At 36.4% G+C, this 20,212-nt stretch overlaps 1 protein-coding gene and 1 pseudogene across 1 annotated transcript; both read left to right on the top strand.

The window, feature by feature from the left end:
* Positions 1–328: 328 nt before the first annotated feature.
* On the top strand, positions 329–12,674 carry LOC122831131 (macrophage mannose receptor 1-like). The gene is made up of 11 exons (XM_044117081.1): positions 329–394; positions 585–685; positions 1,247–1,651; positions 2,630–2,962; positions 3,749–3,837; positions 3,911–3,992; positions 5,814–5,862; positions 8,429–8,907; positions 9,271–9,606; positions 10,393–10,481; positions 10,555–12,674. The coding sequence occupies exons 2-11, from the start codon at positions 646–648 to the stop codon at positions 10,636–10,638; spliced, it is 1,986 nt and encodes a 661-aa protein (XP_043973016.1). The 5' UTR covers positions 329–394; positions 585–645; the 3' UTR covers positions 10,639–12,674.
* A 796-nt stretch (positions 12,675–13,470) lies between these two features.
* LOC122831130 lies at positions 13,471–14,469 on the top strand (annotated as a pseudogene).
* The last annotated feature ends 5,743 nt before the right edge of the window (positions 14,470–20,212 follow it).

Below are 20,212 nucleotides of genomic sequence, written 5' to 3'. Positions count from 1 at the left end.
GTTCAAATTCAGATTCAACAATAAATATCAAGCTTTGGTATTTGTTGATTGGAAGTGGCACTTTTTTAAATGGATTTACATTTTATATATATCATACATTATATATTGTTTATAGTAGGAACCACCATAAAATTGCTTTCATAAAAATTATATTTGAGACACATAAACTGTTGCTAAATATATAAATATATAACTAAATATGCTTATAAAGGTGCATTAAGGCAACAAAAAGAAAAAGTCATGACAATCTATCCTTTTTGTCCTTAAACATGTTCCTCAAGGTAAACTTTACATATGTAAATGACATCATGCATGGATTATTGTTTATCAGGAAACATTTTCCTTTTCATTCAAAACATCAGCGACCAACATTGCAGAGGAAGCAGCTCTACTAGTGAGTATATTTCTTACATGTCACTGAAAATTTATGAGCTGGATTTAAGATTACTATCACAGTTAACATTTAAATCGAAATACATTTTTGAGGAATTAAAAGATGAATTAGAAACATTTGAATCTTTTTAAGTGTATAAATAACACGCCTTTTCTAAACTGTCATGCTTTGCTAATTTTCTTTTTCTTAGACAAAAATACTGTGGAGGTTTCAATTTTTTCAGTTTTTAGCTTTTTACAGAAAAATCCACAATGAACCAACAAATTGCTTGGATAACTCTCATCCTGCATGGTAAGAACCTAAATCCTGTGAGTAATCATTAAGTTTTTGCTGATAGTTTTTAATTATTCCTTGACATGAAGCACTTTCTTTTCAACAGTTCCACATTCACATGTTTGACATTTGAAACTCAATAATTTCCATATTTTGTTAGAAAATTTGTGCAATTATTCTAAACATTTCTGAGATTAATTTACAAATTTCTGAATTTTTAACAAATTTTTATATTTCAAGCTCAGAAATTTTCTTGCTCTTTCTAAAAACATTGGCTAAATTTTATTATATTTACTCTAACTTGTTCTATGTACAATAAGCTGCTGTAGTTTTGTGAACTAAACAAATGTACTAATTCTTATTGGTTACTTTAGAAATTACTACAACTAAAAAATAATTTTAATGACTGTAAAAGGATTTTCTTTGCACAGAAAATAGTTTCACACAAAAAGATGCTGTTAAACTGAGCATTGCCCTGTTGAGGCTGATTTTAATGGGATTATAGATTGTTTCAATTTTCCAAGTATCTAAGGTGCAGAATGCTGCATTTTTCACATCTTTTTCTTTTTCAATATTCAGGTTTTTGCCTCGGCTCCTGCTTGCAGGTCCCTTTACGAAAGTACTACTATGTTAACCAGTTTATGACCTGGCCTGAAGCTCAGCAGTTCTGCAGGGAGCATTACACCGACCTGGCCACGTTTGAGAGCATGGACGACATAAACAGGCTGAAACCTAATATTTCCTATTCCTGGGCATGGATCGGACTCTGGGACGATCCGAATGCCTGGAAAACTGCAATGGGCAACGAGCCCAACTCCTGGAGATGGTCTGCAACCGGAGAAACCAGTAAAACTGGTTACCAGTCGTGGGGCACTGGTGAACCAAACTTCTTATATCCAGGGCAGACGTGCACGTTTATGGCCAATGACGGGTACTGGTATGATAGTAACTGTGAGAGTGGAGTCAAATTTATTTGTTACAACGGTGAGTAAAAATGTAGAGTTTATACATTTTGGTATAAAAAACAAAGTTAACTTAAATTTGACAAACTTTTGTGTTTATTACAACAGAGTACAGGACACAAAAAAATAAAAAATAAATATGAGACTGTGACTTTATTCTCAAAATATTGACTTTATTCTAGAATTGCTCTTATTCTCGCAATATTTATTTGCTTGTTATTATGACTTTATTCCAACAATATTTGGGCTCTATCCTCGTAATTTCCATCCATCCATCCATCCATCCATCATCTTCCTCTTATCTGGGGTCGGGTCGCAGGGGTCGCAGTTTCAGAAGAGAGGCCCAGACTTCCCTCTCCCCAGCCACTTCTTCCAGCTCCTCTGGAGGAATCCCAAGGCGTTCCCAGGCCAGCCGAGAGACATAGTGCCTCCAGCGTGTCCTGGGTCTTCCTCCTCCCGGTGGGACGTGGCCAGAACACCTCACCAGGGAGGCGTCCAGGAGGCATCCTGACCAGATGCCCGAGCCACCTCAACTGGCCCCTCTCGATGTGAAGGAGCAGTGGCTCTACTCTGAGTCCCTCCCGGATGACTGAGCTTCTCACCCTATCTCTAAGGGAGAGCCCAGCCACCCTACGGAGAAAACCCATTTCGGCTGCTTGTATCTGCGATCTCGTTCTTTCGGTCATGACCCAAAGCTCATGACCATAGATGAGGGTGGGAACGTAGATCGACAGGTAAATCGAGAGCTTTGCTTTTTGGCTCAGCTCTCTCGTCATCATGACGGACCGGTACAGCGCCCGCTTGATGGCAGATGTTGCGCCAATCCGCCTGTCGATCTCCCGCTCCCTTCTTCCCCCATTCGTGAACAAGATCCCGAGATACTTCAACTCCTCCACTTCTCTCATAATTTTATTTATTTATTTTTTACTGTGGCACTAATATTCTGTCCTAGTTTGTTTCTTTTGAAATAAAACATGCTTTTGTTTTTATGCATTTACAGAGAACAATGTGAAACAATATGTGTTGATCTCAACTTTGGCAACATGGAGTTCTGCTCAAAGCTACTGCAGATCGCATCACACCGACTTGGCAATGATTGAGAACAAGGCAGAAAACTCTGAAGTCAAACAGTTAATTCCAACTGGATTCTTTGTTTGGATCGGACTGTACCGAGTGCCGTGGAGTTGGTCTGACAAGAGTCCCAGCCTCTTCCGCCGATGGGGCCCTTCAGAACCAGACAACGGGGGTATTCAGCACTGTGTCTGCAAGAATACAGCACATCTGTTTGGCGATGAAAGATGTGATGATGTCAAAGTCTTCATTTGTGAACAAGGTGATTCTTAAATAAGATGATATGACAAAAAAACCCTGTTTTTAAACAACGTTGTGGTAGGGACACATTTTGAGATCAACCTCTGAAAATGTCTAGAGAAAAACAAGCATTTGTGAGGTATAAAAGTCAAAAATTTCCTTGAAAAAAATTCAGAAAGTTTGAATGTCAGAAAATTTATAGAAAAAATAATGTGCAAACTTTGGAATTTGAAAAGTTGAAAATTTGCTAGAGCAAAACTCAGACATTAGAAATGTTGTAGAAAAATCTTGGAAATTTCAGTTTGAAAAGTCAAAAAATTACTGGAAAAAAAAAATCAAAAAATTTAAGTCTACTCTCAGAAATGTCCAAGAAAAATGTTAGAAATTTATGAGATGGAAAAGTTGAAAAAATTATTGGAACAAAACTCAGAAATTTTGAGATTAAACTCAGAAATGTCAGAGAAAAAAGTTTGAAAAATTCTGATTGAGTACTTCACTCTGAGATTTTGAGATTAACCTCAGAAATTTTAATGAAACTTGGAAATTTCTGAGATTAAGAAGTCTAAACTTTGCTGGAAAAACTTACATTTTCATAATTCCAGAGTTTGAAAAGTCAAAAAATTGCTGGAGAAAAACTCAAATTTTGATATGAATTTTCTAGGTTTTTTGTTTCAAGCAAAGTTTTTACTTTTTAGATTTACAAATTAACTCACTTTTCTCAAATTTACTCCTTTTTTCTACAAAGGCCGTAATACTCCATCATAGTTTTGTCTTGTGGTTGTGACACAGATTCTTTTTTTCTGCTCAGTGGTAAAAACGAGCACCACTGTGAAAATGACGATGACAAGCGACGTGGATCTGACCGACCCGGCCGTCAACGCCCAGGTCCTCCAGCAGGTAAAGTGACCACGTTCCCTTTTACTTGTCTCAATATAATTAAAGGAACGTAACAAAATGTACCCTACCTCAGCTTGGTGCCTTGCTGACAAACCAGGGATGGACTGATTTCAAAGTGCAATGGAAGATTGTCTCCAAGAAAAACAAAGAAAACTGAATGCTGCAAATTAATTACATCTGCTGATTTACAGACCTTGTGTTTTTACCTTTTGCTCAAATCAGATTGCAAATTATTGTAATAGAAAGTAATGGTATCTTGGGCTTTAACTGGGACCTATTACAAAAAATTCACTTTCTGTACGTCTTTATACTCACATTTGGGTTTCAGCTGCTTGTAAAAACAGATGAAATACTTCAAAAAACTGTTTTGGGGATCAATATAGTATTTTTAAACTGAATTGAATTTGGAAAAAGAAAAAGTACCCAGCTGTTTTTAGGCAGTAAGTTAAAGTTTTTTGGTGTCTGAAAAATGAGTTTCAAAACCTTCCAGATTCACAGTCAGGTACTGTGTCGTTACCTAGCAACCCCAGCCCGTCACCTAGCAACCCAAGCAGAGTTCCGCCATGTTTGGGCAGCTGGTTTTACCGCTGAGTACATTGTTCAGCGGAAAAGACCAGCGTTTTATTGTTGACTTACCATCCAGAAATATTAAGTTATAATGATTTTATGCAGATAAAATGTAACAAACCTGTTTTTATGTCTGTTCAAGGCAGCAGAAGAGGTCACCTTTAAAACAAGATACCTGGAAAAAACAGCTTAGCACTTTAGCATCATATAAAGCTTCCAGTTTAAAGTGAAGCCTGAACAGATACACTAAACCTGTATAGTTGAATTTCCTCTATCCACTTGTAGAAGTAGGTACTAGAACGGTTTAAGCATCCCTCATTTGATTAATAGTCTTGATTTTAATGGAGTTTAACTGTAATCTCAGGCTGTTTTGCTTCTGTTTAAATGTAGTTGTACCAACTGTGACGAGTTTCTAGACCAGCTCACATTTCCTCAGCAAGAAAATGAAGTTTAATAGCTTAGTGTTTTTGTGTAATTGCAAAATGTGCAAACTGTAAACGAAACAATGCATGTATTTTATTTTCTTTCTATCTAATCTTAATCTGGTTTCGCAAACAAATCCAGGATTATTTACTGGTCTGTATTTGATTGTGTAGCGTAAGATAATGTAAGACCACCTTATAATATCAATACGTTCTGCATTCTGGTTTAGGTCTAAAAGAGTTTTTAATGAAACTGTTAAATTAAAGAAAGAAAATAAATTGGCAGAATGATTTTATTTTGAAGTTACAGATTGAGGCAGACTAAATACAAAATACACCAGACATGTTTTGGGGCTTAATTTAAAAAAAAGAAAAAAAAAACTTTATTTACGTTAAATTGTTTTGAATCAGAGAAACCAAATATACTATCTTGCTAAGACAAAGATATGACCCACGAACTTGTGCCTCAAAGACAAACTTTGCATATGAAAATCAAAAGAAGAGCCGTGAATTTTGAAAAAGGCGACTTCCTTTCAATCCAAATAAGATGACGTCTAAACTTTCAAACACCAAGCAGCTGCACGTGACCTCTGTAGTACTGCCTTTATGAATAAGAAAAGGTAGACGAGGTGGATAAAAATATATATGCATATATATTTAACTTATAATATAACAATAAGATTCACGGAATTAATAAATGAAATTCAGATTTACAATATTTGCAGCTGAACTCTCCAGACTTTTATTGGGAATGTTTGTTTTCCACATTTTGTTCTATTTTTTACATTTGTTTTCATATAGATTTAAGATGAAAAAATTTGTTTAATTGAAAGCTTTGTCTCTTTGAGTTAATAAAAATTAACCTTTAGATACTAAGATCCTCCATTTGTAAAGTTGTTTATCAAGTCCAAAGACACCAAAGTGCTTCATGCTCATCCATTTACACACATTCACACGCTGATGGTGGTAAATTACCTGGAACCAAAGCTGCCGTGGGGCAGCAAGGCGACACGGACCCTCTGACCACCACCAGCAGGTAAAGAGGGTGGAGAGTTTTACCCAAGGACACAATCCACTGGGTACAGAACGAATCTCTACATCCAAATCCAGGAGACTCTCCACAGACACTGTGTGGGAGCTTTCAGCTGACCTAGAGTTAATCTACAATTTGATAAAAAGATCAAACTGGAGATTAAGAATTTTTCACACCTAAATATTTATTACATTTTCAGCTGTTCGCTTTCACACTGTTGTAAAACGACCCAAAGTTACTGAAAAACCTGTTCCCCTCCTCGCCTGTGGGGGGCGCTGCACCAATAACCACTGAAGGAAACAACATGAAAACCTTTGAAGAAAACACTGAGCGCAACTTCCTTCTTCACAAAATGTCCCCGCCCCTTTCGTTTGCTGCAGCGAGGTGAACGTGAATATAAATAAAAATGAGCGGCGTTAGCTCTTAGCAGTTGTTGGATTTCTCTTTTGTCTTTGGGGACAAAACCACCAACCATTTGATTTCAACCGCTAGCGCTAGGTTAGCACATTTGTTTTGGTCATATTTACCCAGAATGTTTTGCATTTTAATTCACTTCCTGCTTCTGGAGAGACCACCAGTCCGTCACATGCATTCAAATCGCGACAGAGTTTACTTAAACCAAACCGAGAACTAGATTTTTAAATGAACCTGAGTTCTTTTATTTTGCTCCAAATCAGAGTTTTTCTACACATTCACATCTCTTAAAAACAAACCAGACAAACTAGCTGAAGTGGACTAAACCTGGGTGGTGTGAATGCAGCCTTAACTAAATGAGATTCAGATGACAGCAGAGGATCATTAATGTTTGTGTTTTCTGAACGCGATGGATTAGGGAACCTGAGGAAACATGAGATTAGCGCAGCTGCAGAAGTGTTTCTGCTTTATACTCAGCCTGACTGTCAAAAAGCCTGCAGACAGTTAGGCCAAGTATATTTTAAAATAAAGTTGCTTAGCACTGCTTTCAGAAGCTTCATTTCAGTGGTAATCTAAAAATACTTTTGAAACACTATAAAATTTACTAAGTTTTAGTTTCTTTTAGTTTAATCCCTCATTAGTGAATGTTAATAATTTTGTACACTTAATGCCGGGAGACACATATTGTGCTTTTGTGAACAAAGGCAGATGATTTGCAATATATTTAAATTGAACTATATTTGTTTGAATAAGAAATCAAAGAGTTATTTAGTTTCACACTGGCATTACTGAAACTAAATGTAAAATTTGAATTAAAAAACTGCAAGTATAAAAAACACCACCTTAGAAAACATTTAATAAAGGAATAAATCAAATAGAAAGTCTTACTTGTGTACTTTTCCCAGGTTAAATTCAACTTGACAGGATCAAGCAGGAACTGGAACAAGAGTTTTTTTGAAGCTTCAAGCCTGTTTGTTTCAAATGTTCAAATTCAGATTCAACAATAAATATCAAGCTTTGGTATTTGTTGATTGGAAGTGGCACTTTTTTAAATGGATTTACATTTTATATATAACATACATTATATATTGTTTATAGTAGGAACCACCATAAATTTGCTATCATAAAAATTATATTTGAGACACATAAACTGTTGCTAAATATATAAATATATAACTAAATATGCTTATAAAGGTGCTTTAAGGCAACAAAAAGAAAAAGTCATGACAATCTATCCTTTTTGTCCTTAAACATGTTCCTCAAGGTAAACTTTACATATGTAAATGACATCATGCATGGATTATTGTTTATCAGGAAACATTTTCCTTTTCATTCAAAACATCAGCGACCAACATTGCAGAGGAAGCAGCTCTACTAGTGAGTATATTTCTTACATGTCACTGAAAATTTATGAGCTGGATTTAAGATTACTATCACAGTTAACATTTAAATCGAAATACATTTTTGAGGAATTAAAAGATGAATTAGAAACATTTGAATCTTTTTAAGTGTATAAATAACACGCCTTTTCTAAACTGTCATGCTTTGCCAATTTTCTTTTTCTTAGACAAAAATACTGTGGAGGTTTCAATTTTTTCAGTTTTTAGCTTTTTACAGAAAAATCCACAATGAACCAACAAATTGCTTGGATAACTCTCATCCTGCATGGTAAGAACCTAAATCCTGTGAGTAATCATTAAGTTTTTGCTGATAGTTTTTAATTATTCCTTGACATGAAGCACTTTCTTTTCAACAGTTCCACATTCACATGTTTGACATTTGAAACTCAATAATTTCCATATTTTGTTAGAAAATTTGTGCAATTATTCTAAACATTTCTGAGATTAATTTACAAATTTCTGAATTTTTAACAAATTTTTATATTTCAAGCTCAGAAATTTTCTTGCTCTTTCTAAAAACATTGGCTAAATTTTATTATATTTACTCTAACTTGTTCTATGTACAATAAGCTGCTGTAGTTTTGTGAACTAAACAAATGTACTAATTCTTATTGGTTACTTTAGAAATTACTACAACTGAAAAATCATTTTAATGACTGTAAAAGGATTTTCTTTGCACAGAAAATAGTTTCACACAAAAAGATGCTGTTAAACTGAGCATTGCCCTGTTGAGGCTGATTTTAATGGGATTTTAGATTGTTTCAATTTTCCAAGTATCTAAGGTGCAGAATGCTGCATTTTTCACATCTTTTTCTTTTTCAATATTCAGGTTTTTGCCTCGGCTCCTGCTTGCAGGTCCCTCTACGAAAGTACTACTATGTTAACCAGTTGATGACCTGGCCTAAAGCTCAGCAGTTCTGCAGGGAGCATTACACGGACCTGGCCACGTTTGAGAGCATGGACGACATAAACAGGCTGGAACCTAATATTTCCTATTCCTGGGCATGGATCGGACTCTGGGACGATCCGAATGCCTGGAAAACTGCAATGGGCAACGAGCCCAACTCCTGGAGATGGTCTGCAACCGGAGAAACCAGTAAAACTGGTTACCAGTCGTGGGGCACTGGTGATCCAAACTTCAAATATTCAGTAGAAATGTGCACGTTTATGGAAAAAACTGGGTACTGGTCTGATGATAACTGCGAGAAAAAACACGAATTTATTTGTTACAATGGTGAGTAAAAATGTAGAGTTTATATATTACAGTATACAGTAAAAAATTTTGACTATATATTTTGGTACAGATATACAAAATTAACTTAAATTTCACTAACTTTTGTGTTTATTACAACAGAGTACAGGGCCACGCAAAAATAAAAAGAAGAAATACAAGAACAAAGTCAAAATATTACGACTTTACTGTGACTTTATTCTAGTATTACTTCTACTTTATTCTCGCGATATTTATTTGCTTAATATTATGACTTTATTCTCACATTGTTATCACTTTATTCTCGTAATTTTATTTATTTATTTTTTACTGTCCTAGTTTGTTTCTTTTGAAATAAAACATGCTTTTGTTTTTATGCATTTACAGAGAACAATGTGAAACAATATGTGTTTATCTCAACTTTGGCAACATGGAGTTCTGCTCAAAGCTACTGCAGATCGCATCACACCGACTTGGCAATGATTGAGAACAAGGCAGAAAACTCTGAAGTCAAACAGTTAATTCCAACTGGATTCTTTGTTTGGATCGGACTGTACCGAGTGCCGTGGAGCTGGTCTGACAAGAGTCCCAGCCTCTTCCGCCGATGGGGCCCTTCAGAACCAAACAACGCCGAGGGTATTCAGCACTGTGTCTGCAAGAATACAGCACATCTGTTTGACGATGAAAGATGTGATGCTGTCAAAGTCTTCATTTGTGAACAAGGTGATTGTTAAATAAGATGATATGACAAAAAAAACTCTGTTTTTTAACAACGTTGTGGTAGGGACACATTTTGAGATCAACCTCTGAAAATGTATAGAGAAAAACAAGCATTTGTGAGGTATAAAAGTCAAAAATTTCCTTGAAAAAAATTCTGAAAGTTTGAATGTCAGAAAATTTATAGAAAAAATAATGTGCAAATTTTGGAATTTGAAAAGTTGAAAATTTGCTAGAGCAAAACTCAGACATTAGAAATGTTGTAGAAAAATCTTGGAAATTTCAGTTTGAAAAGTCAAAAAATTGCTGGAAAAAAAAAATCTAAAAATTTAAGTCTACTCTCAGAAATGTCCAAGAAAAATGTTAGAAATTTATGAGATGGAAAAGTTGAAAAAATTATTGGAACAAAACTCAGAAATTTAGAGATTAAACTCAGAAATGTCAGAGAAAAAAGTTTGAAAAATTCTGATTGAGTACTTCACTCTGAGATTTTGAGATTAACCTCAGAAATTTTAATGAAACTTGGAAATTTCTGAGATTAAGAAGTCTAAACTTTGCTGGAAAAACTTACATTTTCATAATTCCAGAGTTTGAAAAGTCAAAAAATTGCTGGAGAAAAACTCAAATTTTGATATGAATTTTCTAGTTTTTTTTTTTAAGCAAAGTTTTTACTTTTTAGATTTACAAATTAACTCACTTTTCTCAAATTTACTCCTTTTTTCTACAAAGGCCGTAATACTCCATCATAGTTTTGTCTTGTAGTTGTGACACAGATTCTTTTTTTCTGCTCAGTGGTAAAAACGAGCACCACTGTGAAAATGACGATGACAAGCGACGTGGATCTGACCGACCCGGCCGTCAACGCCCAGGTCCTCCAGCAGGTAAAGTGACCACGTTCCCTTTTACTTGTCTCAATATAAATAAAGGAACGTAACAAAATGTACCCTTCCTCAGCTTGGTGCCTTGCTGACAAACCAGGGATGGACTGATTTCAAAGTGCAATGGAAGATTGTCTCCAAGAAAAACAAAGAAAACTGAATGCTGCAAATTAATTACATCTGCTGATTTACAGACCTTGTGTTTTTACCTTTTGCTCAAATCAGATTGCAAATTATTGTAATAGAAAGTAATGGTATCTTGGGCTTTAACTGGGACCTATTACAAAAAATTCACTTTCTGTACGTCTTTATACTCACATTTAGGTTTCAGCTGCTTGTAAAAACAGATGAAATACTTCAAAAAACTGTTTTGGGGATCAATATAGTATTTTTAAACTGAATTGAATTTGGAAAAGGAAAAAGTACCCAGCTGTTTTTAGGCAGTAAGTTAAAGTTTTTTGGTGTCTGAAAAATGAGTTTCAAAACCTTCCAGAGTCACAGTCAGGTACTGTGCCGTTACCTAGCAACCCCAGCCCGTCACCTAGCAACCCAAGCAGAGTTCCGCCATGTTTGGGCAGCTGGTTTTACCGCTGAGTACATTGTTCAGCGGAAAAGACCAGCGTTTTATTGTTGACTTACCATCCAGAAATATTAAGTTATAATGATTTTATGCAGATAAAATGTAACAAACCTGTTTTTATGCCTGTTCAAGGCAGCAGAAGAGGTCACCTTTAAAACAAGATACCTGAAAAAAACAGCTTAGCACTTTAGCATCATATAAAGCTTCCAGTTAAAAGTGAAGCCTGAACAGATACACTAAACCTGTATAGTTGAATTTCCTCTATCCACTTGTAGAAGTTGGTATAGCCACTAGAACGGTTTAAGCATCCCTCATTTGATTAATAGTCTTGATTTTAATGGAGTTTAACTGTAATGTCAGGCTGTTTTGCTTCTGTTTAAATGTAGTTGTACCAACTGTGACGAGTTTCTAGACCAGCTCAGATTTCCTCAGCAAGAAAATGAAGTTTAATAGCTTAGTGTTTTTGTGTAATTGCAAAATGTGCAAACTGTAAACGAAACAATGCATGTATTTTATTTTCTTTCTATCTAATCTTAATCTGGTTTCGCAAACAAATCCAGGATTATTTACTGGTTTGTATTTGATTGTGTAGCGTAAGATAATGTAAGACCACCTTATAATATCAATACGTTCTGCATTCTGGTTTAGGTCTAAAAGAGTTTTTAATGAAACTGTTAAATTAAAGAAAGAAAATAAATTGGCAGATTGATTTTATTTTGAAGTTACAGATTGAGGCAAACTAAATACAAAATACACCAGACATGTTTTTGGGCTTAATTTAAAAAAAAGAAAAAAAAAACTTTATTTACGTTAAATTGTTTAAATCAGAGAAACCAAATATACTATCTTGCTAAGACAAAGATATGACCCACGAACTTGTGCCTCAAAGACAAACTTTGCATATGAAAATCAAAAGAAGAACCGTGAATTTTGAAAAAGGCGACTTCCTTTCAATCCAAATAAGATGACGTCTAAACTTTCAAACACCAAGCAGCTGCACGTGACCTCAGTAGTACTGCCTTTATGAATAAGAAAAGGTAGATGAGGTGGATAAAAATATATATGCATATATATTTAAATTATAATATAACAATAAGATTCACGGAATTAATAAATGAAATTCAGATTTACAATATTTGCAGCTGGACTCTCCAGACTTTTATTGGGAACGTTTGTTTTCCACATTCTGTTCTATTTTTTACATTTGTCTTCATATAGATTCAAGATGAAAAAATGTGTTTAATTGAAAGCTTTGTCTCTTTGAGTTAATAAAAATTAACCTTTAGATACTAAGATCCTCCATTTGTAAAGTTGTTTATCAAGTCCAAAGACACCAAAGTGCTTCATGCTCATCCATTTACACACATTCACACGCTGATGGTGGTAAATTACCTGGAACCAAAGCTGCCGTGGGGCAGCAAGGCGACACGGACCCTCTGACCACCACCAGCAGGTAAAGAGGGTGGAGAGTTTTACCCAAAGGAGACATTTTTTTGGGATTAATTAAAAGAAAGAAAGAAAAAAAAACTTACATAATTTTTCTTACATGTTGGTCTATTACATAAAATCACAATAAAATACTTTGAAGTTTCTGTTCAATTTGACAAAAAAGTAAAAAGACTACCAGTAGTACTTAAAAAGTACTTAAACTTCTTCAAGGAGTATTTTAAGCTAATGCATGTGAAAGCTTTAGTTCTGGACAACTTTATCTCCGTCTTCACATAAAATTATAATTCTTACATTTAGTATATTCTGATTTTAACATTTGTTTAATGATCTAAAACATTTACTATAAGCGTGACAAATGACCAAAAACAGGAAATCTGCAAGGAGAAAAATATTTCTGTAGGGTAACTTCTTATTTATTTACGTTAAACTGCTTTAAATCAGAGAAACCAAATATACTATCTTGCTAAGACAAAGATATGAGCCACGAAGTTGTGCCTCAAAGACAAACTTTGCATATGAAAATCAAAAGAAGAACCATGAATTTTGAAAAAGGCGACATCCTTTCAATCCAAATAAGATGACGTATAAACTTTCAAACACCAAGCAGCTGCACGTGACCTCAGTAAGGCAAGGCAACTTTATTTATATCGCACCTTTCAGCCAAAGACAATTCAAAGTGCTTGTACAAAAAAGTTTAAACCAACATACAACAAGAAGATAATTTAAAAAGTAAATTAAAGATCAAGCAGATAAAAATGCATTATCATTATTCAACAATGATTATTGGAAAAAAAACATGTACTTCGTTTAATTTAAAATCTGCAGTTCCTATATTCTCCACGAGGGGCGCTGTGTTTTATTCAGAGCAGACAACATGATGTAACACTGCATCGAAACTAACAGAAGATGGCAGCACTGAGCTTCAGGTCCTGTAAACGACTTCGATTCTATTTCTTTACCAGCTTTTTATTTTGGTCCTGCCAACCTCATCAACGAAATGTATTTGTCAAAAAAGAGAAAGGTAGACACAGAGTGTCAGATTTTTCAAGAAAAATTGACTTCTTATTTGTTCACGGAGGTGAATGGAAAACCTGTGTGCCTTATGTGCCTGCAGCAGGTTTCGGTGCTTAAGGAATACAATATTCGGCGCCACTATGAAACTCGGCATGGCAAAAAATACAAGCACTTGCAAGGAGAATGAGAAAACAGAAGATAAATGAAATGTTGACGGGTCTGAGGAAACAGCAATCTGTTTTCACCCGGAGTCAAGGGGCCAGTGATGCTGCGGTGAAAGCCAGTTACCTAATTGCTAGCCAAATAGCGTTAGCATTAAAGACTTACTGTGAGGGACAGTTCGTCAAGAACTGCATGCTAAAGGCTGCCGAAATTGTGTGTCCCGACAAGCTTTTGCCAATATTAGCTTGACAAGAAATACCGTGGCAGACAGGATTTCGGAACTATCGGCAGATTTGGACCACCAACTCAAACGCAAAACGGAGTCATTTCTCGCATTTTCTGTTGTAATTGATGAGAGTACTGATATTGCGGACGTCTCTCAACTGGCCATATTCGTTCGTGGAGTTGAGAGACGTTGACTGTCACAGAGGAGTTTCTCGAGTTGGTGCCCATGACCGACACCACAACAGCTGAAGACATTTTTCCGCTCCGTTGTTGGAGCGCTGGACAGAGTCGAGGTGGACTGGTCCCGCGCCGTAAGCCTGGCTACTGATGGTGCTCCGTCAATGATTGGGAAAAAGACAATCAGAGAGAAAGTACAAGCTGCAAATAAAGGGTGAGTTTTGGACATTTCATTGTATTTTGCATCAGGAGGCATTATGCTCCAAGTCGTTAAAAATGGATCGCGTCATGGAGGTGGTTGTCCGAACTGTTAATTTCATCCGAGCCAGAGCTCTCTATCATCGTCAGTTTGACAACCCCGCTAGTTCGGGCTGGCCGAACTAGCGGGGCACGACTCCTCTGGCCCCGTGAAAGGACATTAGAAGTCGACAATTTGTCCCATCGTTTACAGTGGTTGTGTTCTTTTCTTTGCCGTTTGTTTGCTTATTTAAATTACTATTTTGTTTGCTTTCCTTTGTTTTGATTTACTAATTTGTTTTCTTTTGCATTGCATGTTTTTGTTTGTTCATTCATTTTTTGGGAATAATTTACATTGTCCTTATTTTGATGCCTTTTCCTTCTAGGGGCTGAGTAGTGGGACTGAGGCCATGTTTTAAAAGAAAAATGTTTTAATGAAATTGGTTAATAAATCATTGTAGACTACTCTGTGCTCTGGTGCGTCTTGTTTAAAAAGATCAACCCCTCGGCTGGTCACACAATGATGAATGCAACATTGCCCATGAAGCCAGACAATTTGTTCAAATTGATTCCCAGATGTGGAAAATTGATTTTAAATCGTTTGTTAATTTTTATCTCTTTGTATTATGTCATGCAGGACCGTGTTTTTAAGCTCCAAAAACTATGAATAAATGTTTTGCAACATTGTACAATCACAGTGATCAGTTCTTATGCATAATGCACTTAAATGTTTAACTGAGTAGAAGTATTGTTGAAATTGCACATACTTTTCTTAAAAACTGAGGTTTTTTATAATTTTGTAAAAGTTAAATTCGTTTAATATAAAAATCAACAACAAGCCCACTTTTATTAGTTTTATTTAATCTTGCAATGAGTTTACTTGTGTGGCCCCCTTGAGATCAGATTAAGCTGTATGCGGCCCCTAAACCAAAATGAGTTTGACACCCCTGTTCTAGAGTGTTTGGTCAGCTGACCAGGCTAAAATCTCACTATAAAAGAATGATTTTGTGCACAAAAATGTAATGAATTTGAAGAAATGTACTGCCCACAGACCAGTGACGTGCGGTGAGGTGCAGAGCTGGTGAGGCACCGACTTAATCATTATCGGATAAACAATTGTAGATCACCTGCATGTTTACATAAGAAAATTTCGCGCAAGCGGACAACGCTGGAGGACAAAAGGACAATTCTTTTACACGTCATCCATAGCCGAGCTGCAAACTTGGAAATTTAAGTATTATTAATTTCGTGCTGCGCTCCACAGCAAAGGGGAAAAACAGTTGAAGTGCAACTCAAAATCACGTCTTTCTCACTCTGCTTTGGCCAGGCCACACACGCAGATTCGTTGCCATAGCAACTGACAACAACGCCTCTTAAAAAAACATTCAAATATTTTCCACAAAAAGAGCAGAACATTCAGTCTGTTGTAGTAACATGGTTTTAGGCTTAAGGTTCATTTTTGCGATTATTAATAAGTAATTGCTGTGGTACGAGGAGAAAACTACAAATATATCGCTGCACTTTATGGCTAGCTCCATGATTAGCTCGCTGTTACTGTCTCTTGCTCTGCAGTTATGGAGTCACAATGTCTGGGATCATGAGCGCCCCCTGCCACGAGGCAAGAGAACTGCCTGCTTCACCTCGAATCTGTTCTCTGCCGTTTCTGATCGCTCTTCTGCACACGAAACACGTTACACACACAGTTGGTGACAAAAAACACTGTACATTATATACACAAGCTAAATTATGGAAAATCAGTTTATATGTTAAATGTTTTTGACCATTTTATTGGCGACGTGCAGACAGGAGGAGCATGCTGTCATAGAATGGCAGTTAGTGAGAGGTTGATCAATCCCAGGTGAGGCTCAGCTTCCTGCTGCCTCACCAGCTGCGCTTCCGAGCATTTGAATGGGAAAATGCGAAAATTTTTGAAGAAAAAATAATGAAAACTGGTTAAGCTAAATAAAAAATACATACTTTACAGTACAAACCAAAGGGCGAAAATAGCAATATAAATTTTAACATATTTTTCCATTGTGACAGGTGAGGCTCTGCCTCACTTGCCTCCCCTGACCGCACGTCACTGCCACAGACCCATCCTAATCTGTTCAAGGAAGAACAGTAGGTTACCTTTATTGTTTTTATCTGTTTGATATCATTAAACCACACTTTCAGGAGAGATTTCTTTCATTGTAACATGCCAAAGTTGTAAAAACAAGGGAAAGATTTTCACCAAAGTCAAACTTTGCATAAGAAAATATCGTAAGCCTCATTTGTTCATTGCTCCGAGGTTTAATCCTCCATGAAGGTCTGAGTCTTTGCTCTTTCCACTGTTTTTGCATTTTGATCTAAAACTCTTGTAGTTTTTTCGGGAACAAGCTTCCTAGAACTGAGTAGTAAAAGTCTGACTGAACTTTGGTCAGTAAAATCCAGACATAAACCAAATGTTTTAACATTACAAGCACTCACATCACTGGTTTTAACTAGAAAATGGTTGTTTTCCAGTAGCAAAATTGCAAGGGAATTTTGCTTAAACAAATGATTATAAAACACAATGGATATGATTTTTCCTTTCTGTAAACTGTGCACTAATCCTCCACTCTTAGTCCTGTGTATATTTATATGTATTTGCAAGTCAAAGTAATAAAATATTAGTTGATCCATGCTAAGTTGAGTAAAAAAAACATCCAACATAATTGCTTCTTTTTTCAGGTTATGTCAAATCAAGTTGATTTAAGTTTATCTGTAAAGCACATTTCAAAAACGGTGCAGGAAAAAAACATTACAGTCACCAATTATTGAACAAGCAATAAACATCACATCATCAAAATCATCAATTCATGTCAATGATGGCGATAAATGTTTTACTTACTACTAGTCTAAGTTAACTCTAAATATGTGATTTTTAAGGAAATCAGTGCTTCAACTGTTCTGCAGTTTTCTGGACGTTTGTGGTGCAAACTTGTGAAGACACTAATGTTCGTCACTAAAGGTAATAAAGGTAAAAACATGGATGAGTTTCTCTAGATCTTGTTGCAACATTAGTGATTTAATCCTGGAAATGTTTTTCAGGTGACAGAAGTCTGAGTTTGTAACTGTCTTTATGTGTCTCTGGATGTTCAGGGTCCACACCCAGACTTTTCTATTGTAATAATTCAAACTTTGTGCAATGATCTGTCCAAGTTGAAACAGGAAAGGGGAACATTTGGTGTCTGTAACTTACTTAGTAAAACTTTGCATATGTAAATTTCATTGTCCAGTGTGGATTTCTTCAGCCTCATCTTCCTTTTTTATCCACAAAATAAAGGAAGCAGGTCTACAACACCAAGCAGCTGCACTCCGACTAGTAAGTATAATTCATTATATGTTGCAGACTATCAGTTAAGCCAAATTTTAGATGGTTATAATAACGTTTGATACTTAAACCAGACACTGAGTTTTGGAGAAATAAATTAGGCTTAGCTTGATTTTATGGACATTTTTCCATCTAGATGTGAATTTTATCAAACCTTCATGTTTTTGATCATTTAATGTTTTGCTACTTTTTTCTTCTCTTAGTTACTGAAGATTTGAAATTCTTGTTTCCTCTTTCTGCAGAAAAATCAACAATGAACCAACAAATGATGGGGTCGTTTTTTGCTTTTTACGTCGCCATGGTAACTCCAAATCCCACCAAAAGTAATAGCTCCAATGCCGGGTTCGAGCCACACGTTTTGATACCACTTTTGTGGATGGGCTCGCAGCGGTACGAGCCGCATTAACGGTCACGGAAGAAAAATAAATAATTACTAGAAAATTCCTGAAGAAATTTAACTGGGGCCTGCCAAAGTGTGCCCGTCGGTTTGGACCCAGCGTTCTGATGCTTAGAATTAGCATCAATGCTAAAGAAAGCTGCAATGTAATCAATAGCATGTGGAGAATCACAAGAATGTTAAGTAAGCTGGACATGCAACATTCAGTATGATAAAGTAAGTGTATTAGCTAAAATGAGCAAATATGCTAATGTAAGCATAAATACTTTCAGTAGCATGTGGGGTATCATTAGAATGTTTACTGTCATTTACTTACTCCATTAAGTATACTAAACATGGCTAATAAGTCTGAAAAATGAAAATAGCTTATTTAAGCTAAAAGGCTAATGCTAATGAACTGCCTTGCTGCAAGGCAGTTCCCTAACCTCGGATAAACAGATAATGCAGAATGATATCACTGCACCGCCTCTGGTGATGCACTATCAAGGGGCATTTGAGGCTTTTATTTTGAAATTTGCAGTAAGCTTCATATTAAATGCCCACACTAATCCAATGTGTAAGAGTGCTTTGGATAAACCAGTCACATAAAGCCAAAAGAGCAATTACATGATGTAAAAATTCCCAAGGCTTTTATTTTGAAATTTTGTTAAGCTTCATTTGAAAGGGTCAAAGTCATCCCATGTGTAACAGTCATTGGATTAAATCAGTCATATAACGCTCAAAAAAGCAATGACCTGATGTAAAAATTTTCAAGGGCTTTTATTTTGAAATTTTCAGTAAGCTTCATTTCAAAGGGCTAGACTCATCCCATGTGTAACAGTGACAGGGTTAAATTAGTTATATACAGCCCATAGCAGCAAGTTGTTCTAAAGGCCAGCTCAGTCCTCCTCTGTTTTAACTGAACTACTAGTTCGAACTACAGTGATCGTGTTGTAGTCCTCAGCAGCTCTCCCTGCTCTGGGTTCCGTTGCCATGGTAAATAATCCTCTCTGCCAGCTGTGAGTGAGACATCCAGGGGAGACAATTCTCTGTTTGAGCCAGCCAGTTTGACTAAAAAAGCATTGCAAAAACTGTTCCCCGTTCGGGAACCGTAATACATATTCGAAAACCGTTTGAAGCATATGAGAGGGCTATTTGTCGTCTCACATAGTCCCGCCATTCATATCTCTACCTCACTCACAGTATTAACAGCGATGAGATAAAAAAAGTGTGTGCCAAGGTCTGAAATTTATCAGAAATACATGGAAGTGAATCAGTGAGATCTGTCTGCTACCCTGGCGCATGACTTTGCTCTGAAGCACCTGGAGAGAAAACTGTAAGCGCTAGATAATTTTTGAAAACATTTGACCGGAGCAGGCACGCGTATCAATGTCATGACCAAGTTTGATACCAATCATGCAATATTTGTGGCGTGAGGCGAGTTAAAAAATGATTTGGGGTCAAAATGTCGCTCTGACTCTCACTCTAAGCGGGCGGCCTTCACCTCTGATTTTTCCAAAATCAAAAACTTTGGTAGAAAGAAGTTGTGGACAAACCATAATACATATTGACGTGCTGTCTTCACTTTAAAAGAGATCACGGACGTATCTACAAAATGAAGTTTGAATGGCGTTTCTACATAAAGTTATGACGACACAGAAAATCCTCAAAAATAGGGTATTTTCAGGATTTACTGGTTGCCTCGTCCCCTTGACGACGAGATTGCACCTGGTGAGCTCGTTAGTGATTTTGGGGTCGTTTTTTGCTTTTTACGTCGCCAAGGTAACTCCAAAACCCCCCCAAAGTAATAGCTCCAATGCCGGGGTCGAGCCGCACGTTTTGATAACACTTTTTTGGGTGGGCTACTTGTGCGTACGAGCCGCGTGCGGTCACGGAAGAAAAATAAATAATTATAATACTTAAAGAGACGTTCTATTGGGTGTAGAACAATAGGTGCCTGCCATGCAATGCATGGAGGCAGTGACTGACTTGCTTCGCAAGTCAGCCACTGCTCTCCTTATGCATTGCTATGGGCAGGCCCCAATAATACTTAAAGAGACGTTCTATTGGGTGTAGAACAATAGGTGCCTGCCATGCAATGCAGGCACCTATGCAGGCCATGACTGACTTGCTTCGCAAGTCAGTCACTGCTCTCCTTA

This window comes from Gambusia affinis, linkage group LG05 (assembly GCF_019740435.1).
Source record: "Gambusia affinis linkage group LG05, SWU_Gaff_1.0, whole genome shotgun sequence".
Classification (NCBI taxonomy): domain Eukaryota; kingdom Metazoa; phylum Chordata; class Actinopteri; order Cyprinodontiformes; family Poeciliidae; genus Gambusia; species Gambusia affinis.
Note: the sequence above shows the minus strand (reverse complement) of the source record. Positions and strands in the feature narration are given on the sequence as shown.

Coding starts and splice junctions, on each gene's coding strand:
- LOC122831131 (XM_044117081.1), top strand. CDS start 646: ATGAACCAACAAATTGCTTGGATAACTCTCATCCTGCATG. Junction 3,838..3,910: donor ACGCCCAGGTCCTCCAGCAG/GTAAAGTGACCA, acceptor ACCCTACCTCAG/CTTGGTGCCTTGCTGACAAA. Junction 3,993..5,813: donor CAAGAAAAACAAAGAAAACT/GAATGCTGCAAA, acceptor CTGGAACCAAAG/CTGCCGTGGGGCAGCAAGGC.